This window comes from Mixophyes fleayi, chromosome 2, assembly GCF_038048845.1.
Source record: "Mixophyes fleayi isolate aMixFle1 chromosome 2, aMixFle1.hap1, whole genome shotgun sequence".
Lineage (NCBI taxonomy): Eukaryota > Metazoa > Chordata > Amphibia > Anura > Limnodynastidae > Mixophyes > Mixophyes fleayi.
The window spans coordinates 296,553,604-296,559,603 of NC_134403.1; the positions used below are offsets into that span (position 1 = coordinate 296,553,604).

General features: G+C 36.8%; 1 protein-coding gene across 2 annotated transcripts in view; it reads left to right on the plus strand.

The window, feature by feature from the left end:
• The window catches only part of MID1 (midline 1), a 251,374-nt gene that overhangs the window by 205,499 nt on the left and 39,875 nt on the right, over window positions 1-6,000 (plus strand). For both annotated transcript variants that reach the window (XM_075196451.1, XM_075196452.1), the window contains 2 exons: window positions 3,309-3,436; window positions 5,675-5,818. In XM_075196451.1, coding sequence (XP_075052552.1) covers window positions 3,309-3,436; window positions 5,675-5,818 — 272 coding nt within the window. The remainder of the gene's footprint in view (window positions 1-3,308; window positions 3,437-5,674; window positions 5,819-6,000) is intronic.

The following is a 6,000-nucleotide window of genomic DNA, read 5'->3' on the forward strand; positions in this document are numbered from 1 at the left end:
CATAACCTGCTCTAGAATCCACATCATATTTGTCCAGTCTCTTTATAAATGACATAGTATAGTCCCTTGAAATGCTTAGGCCAGGTAGTTAGTTCAAGCTTTCATAACAAAATTAAATTCAAAATGCACAGTGGTTTCTAAACAAATCTGATATTTATATTCAACCAATTCAGCATAAAATATCATTATGTCTGTTTTTATTACATGTTGGAGACTGCTTATGCAAACAGATGATATATGGCCTACTGTTCTCTATATAATTCTTGTGTATCTCAATTTAATATGCCCCCCATTATTTTGTTCTCTACAACAGAAACACAATCTGATTTGTTTTAGGCGGTAACATGTTTGTAGCCAAGATATTTTGGAGAGTAAAATTGCATATGTGTATTATTTATCAAGAAACGTTGCCAGAAATTCTAAAGTTGGCCTTTATAGTCACCAGACTTGGCTCTTCAACTTCTTTTCTTTAAACATGTGATAGCGATATCAGCAGGGGGAGTTTAGAAGATTTTAAAAATAGGAAACATGAAATTAAGGAAGAATGCTAATATAACCCATTGTCCTTTCTCTTGTGTATACATTTCACATTTGTAGCAAATGTAAAGTACAAATTAATTCACTTCCGTTTGGTTGACAAATAAGGTAGTTCTGGTTCTCATCTGAATGATGGTGAAATGAGCATTGTGAGTTAAACATTTCTATTGGGAAAAGGGAGACTGCTTTTGAAAACCAGGACAAATGAGAGCCTTATATATTAGGATCTATTACAGGACATAGAGCTGAGGCTGCAGTCAGTTGAGCTGCTGTGATATCACTAGCTGAGCCCCTTTGCATGAATCCAGTCCACTGCACACTCAATGCAAATTGCCATGGTTATAAACCAATGCATTTAGTTGGACCACTTGGCACACCTACTGGTCACTGTTGGGATACACCTACAAAAGCTAGAAGTACGTCTAGGTGTGTGGAGAGGCGGAAAAATGTAAATGAACTTATGCCATTTTAGTACAACCAGAATCATGAAATTACACTTTCTATTTTTCTGCTTGGCTTAGTCTAATGTGTGACTTAAATTAATCACGAGATTGGGACATTGTGACTGTTTTTGTTAACTGTGACACATTTGTGTGTGGGAAGCTTTTTATGACATTACCCAGAATCTGCTTAGAATTGCACTTCTCCAGTTCAACATTAAGGCTTAAAATAGGTGCCATTAACAGTATGCTGGTGCAATATTCAAGTTTGTGGAGTGGAAATAGCGATGTAGAGGGGCAGCCCTAAGAATGCCACACCTTTTATCTTCTTACAGTAATCATACTCCAGAAGAGGAAATGTTGTTTTTGCACTGCTCAACAAAACTAGGCTCCTTGGTGCGCCTCCTTCACAATGAATTCCTTACTCCAGTGGCGCACACAGGGGGGGTTTGTGGGTCTCCAGAAACCCTTCCCCATCGCTAAAAAAGTGCCCTATATAGCGGCACTGTACTATACAGCAGCGCGGAGCTGTCAAAGAAGCATCCGCGGTGGTGCTGTATTGTATACAGCACATTAGGCACTTCCAATGTATTTAGGCAGAGCAAACCTGTCAGCATGTAACAATCTATATAGCAAACCAATGTAGCAACTTGTTTTGGAGGAGTGAAAACCTTTGTTAATTTGGCTATACTATACAGCTTAATGGCATATACTATTTGTTCTTAACCTATGAGTCAGGGGTTCAGGACATAAAAAGTTGGCCCACCTGCCATTTATGAAACCATATTTTAAAACCACTATATAGTACCAGGGAATAAACGACTTATTTATCCTAATTTAATATTGTTTTTGTACAAGGCGCTAATTTTCTAACATTTACATTTTAATAAAATAATGTGTTTAGCTTGTAGACAACAGAAAATGATTAAAAGGAAATGTATTACTCAAGAGGGAAACATGGGCCAGAAACTCAACTCTATTAACACTTCGTTCATCCTTTTGGTGAATGGAACATATCTATGTTAATGGCTGGTTCTCTTATTATGAAACCACATTGCCTTCCAGCAAACCAATTGTAACTAAAACACTACATTTTGTCATGCTTCCGCTTCTGTCCTTGGAGACATGTAACCCCACCTTTACACGTGGCACCAAAGCAGCTTTTTTATGCTTTGTTGTACTAAAAGGTAGTAGGCATTACTCTGTAGGAAGTAGTGTCAACTCTCTTTAATTTGCAGGGTTTTAACTTTGTGCCCCTGGATATTTTTGTCCTTCGAATTATCCTTATTTTTCATAACAGGCCAATACAATACTCCTATTCTGTATATAAAATGCATATATCATCTGCTTTTATTCTCATAGCTTTATAAGTTAACATCTATTAAATGAGAACAAATTAAAGTGTGCAAATCTGAGATTTGAAGTATCATTTTTGCAACGCACGATATGTAACACGCTCACCTCACTTTCCCACCATCAAAGTGTACCTGGAAATTCTTTCCAAATGTTGGTGGCTCAAAATTCAGGAGCACTGTGCCAAAAACTCAATTTAAAAATGACCAAAACCTATCCTCCCACTGCCCCAGGCATTCCACTTCTGTCTATAATTTATGTAGCTGTGCTCCTCACAGTGACAATTTTAGGAGGCACTTGGTGATTATTTCTGTGCATAGGATGTTCTCCTGTAACAGCTGTTAAACAATTGACTCTTTTTCCTATTTTTGGACCATTCTGGATATTGGGTAAAAAGACTCGTCTCATACAAACTTTTTTCAGGTTGTATATTTTAAGGAATCACATACCTCCCTATTGTAAAATAAAATGGATATTGGAAGTTACTTTGTAGTTCTGTGACTTGTGTCAATACACTCAGCACGTTTCCATGAGCGTTTATATGGTCATGGCACTCCTCAGAGATTGTATTATATTTTATCTATAATCATACAAATATATAGAGCAGTTTACATGTTAGAAACAATTCCTGCATGATGATTTAAAGGTATAACTGATATTTTGCCATCTGGCACAATGCTCTGTACATAAATTAGAAGTGCAGATGTTTCATGCTGTGACTTCGATAGCAGATTGATAGTCACTTCAAATCTTAGTTTACAAATGTGGTTTGCTGGGAGAAACCTGTACAATATAAATTGCATGCAGTGTTTTTCCCCTTGTTTTCACCTTATATAAGTCTCCTGGCCCCAATCTACATCCAGGAGGATGTACAGAAGTGTTTCCTGTAATAATGTGAAAATAGCTCATATTATATTGTTGTCGGATAACATGATTTTGAGCCTCTATTAAAAGATAACTTTTGTTTTCTTATCCTAGAGTTTCAATGGCAACTGCATCCTCCCAAGTGCTGATTCCAGAGATTAACCTGAATGATACGTTTGACACATTCGCTTTGGATTTCTCCAGAGAGAAGAAGATGTTAGAATGCCTTGATTATCTCACAGGTAAACTGACGGTCAACTGTACCTAATTTAATCATTCAAATGATGAAAGCTAATCATGGTTCACATCACCAGGTCGCAGTTTATCACAATTTCATGACTGGAGATCTTGGGTACAGTAAGCCTGTATTCATATGAGTAGACTTATTATAGTAGTAATATGTCTGATTGCCAACATTGTTTAAATAAAAAAAAATAATATTAACACCATATTAATGACAACAACACCTCATGATTTAACATTTTATTATTCAAAAGTAATGAAAAACGGTCTGTATATTATGCCACCCATGCTTTTTAATTATCTTTCTGTGTGTCTCATCTAGTGGTTTTCTGTACACACAAGATAGAACAGGCAGATTCAGAGAATGAACTGGTAGTTTAAAAAGAAAGATTTCCATTGACTGAGTGCAAGAAAAATTAAAGGCTACGTACCAGAATTTCCTTTGCTTTACTTTCTTTCTTTTCTTTTTTTTTTTCTTCATTCCCATGTTTTTTTATTTTGTCATTTTTATCTGTCCAGTGAAGTTATAAAGATATATGTTATCCCTTCTATTTATTCAAATAATATATCTAGCCAGACAAGGCCAATGGCATAATGTGAAAATGAAGTCTTGTTATGTTTTATATTCTGATTATATAGAATATTTCCCTCCCCCCTACTCTCCCACTAAAAGCAATAGGGTTTTTCAAAATGCAATAATAATAATAAATTAAATATTATGTTTTAAAGTATCACGTAATTCTATGTGTATTTTGAAGAATAGTCATTTGAAGTATAAACCATTTATTTACTTTATTACCAGCTACTCCTATATAAAAATAACTAGTATGCACTATGCTGTCTTTCACGGGAAGTTGCCATGTTTGGAGAGATGCGCTTCTTTAACACAGAAATTACAGAGTGACTGTCGTTTTGTCAGAAATTCACTGTATTGATTTATACACAGGGCAGGGATAATCATATCCCAGTAGCTCAAATGACTAAGTTATCAGCGGTTGGTCATATCTGATCCCGTTAGAACACTGCCCTATAGATATGGGAGGTGCACCTCTAAGGAATAGGGATTAATGCTAAACCTGATATTATACTGCATCTCAATTGAATAGTGAAACACTAAACAATGTATTTGACCTGTTATGGTTTATATCTAAACATTTACATTTTGGGGTTTATTGGCCCTTTAATTTTCTTTATGATAAAAGTCATTGGTAGAATGCATCCTATAAACTGTGTAGGTGTTGGGTATGGAGGAATGAGGGAGTAATGTGCTGCTTGTCACTGGATTATGTTGTTCAGGGTGTTTTATGAATGCAGAGGGCTTGCATGCAAAAGAAATGCCTGGCTGGGCCTGTCTTATTAGTATATACGCCCTGTGCTAAAAGAACCCCCGGAACTGTCCGGGGCTGTTAGCCAAGCTTCCCACTGTGCCAGATCCAATCTATATAGCAGTACAGCTTGTTGCACATGATAGATATCCCTCCTTTACGCACTTCCTACCGTAATAAACAGCTGTTTACTTAATAGCAATGCGCTCTGTAGCTAAGGGTGCAGTGGTCCACAAGTAAAGGGGCCCCTGTTGGCTAATGGTCACATGTGCCATATACACTCAGTTCCCATGCCGCATATGCTAGTGATGATTTTATCAACTATAAACACTGCCATTTTGTAGACTTGGCTGATATTCATGACAATATAGCCTATCTGTTCATTAGGGATGAATGAAGTTACTGAGGCACTATAGCGGCAGCCATTTTTATATGCAAACTAATACATATTAGTAGGTAGTCTGTGGATTTATTAGGGATTAGCAACATCACTGAGGGACAAGACAAAGAAACCTCAGCAAAGATATTAAACACTACCATAATAATGTACTCTGATTCCCATTAAATCAATGGGGTGTATTGTCCTAAATCTTCCACAATGTTGATGCCTCCTTTGTGTGTAGATGAGTCTGTGCTAACATAGATAGAAAATAAATGTGTCTTTTACTATTGTACTGTAGGAACTTCCCAGAGGCCTCTTACTTTAAAGCTGGTGTAACTAATTAGACAAAAACATGTGAATTGTATCTATGCACATTATGATCAGAAACTGTCTTATGTGTGAAGCCCAGAATGGAGATTCCTATGTTGCCTGGATAGTCAAGTGCATTAGAGAAAACTTATGTTTGTTGTAGCTCAAGGTCTTCCAACTGAAAGATGTACCTTAACATTATTATGTCATTGCTCCTGCAGCTCCCAATCCCCCAGTGATCAGGGAAGAGCTCTGTACAGCATCTTACGACACAATTACTGTTCATTGGACGTCTGATGATGAATTCAGCGTTGTTTCCTATGAGCTCCAGTATACCATCTTCACTGGACAAGCCAACGTAGTCAGTAAGTACATTTATATTCCTGTACCTATGGTTATGGCTGGATTGAAAATTTTTCACAAGATAGCCGTGGCAGACAGACACCTTGCTCAAAAACTTTTCCATAAATTATCCTTTAATTGTCCATTAACGACGGAACTGGGTTGGAGTTAGGGGGGAAATTGGAAAAATAGGGCCAAGGATTGA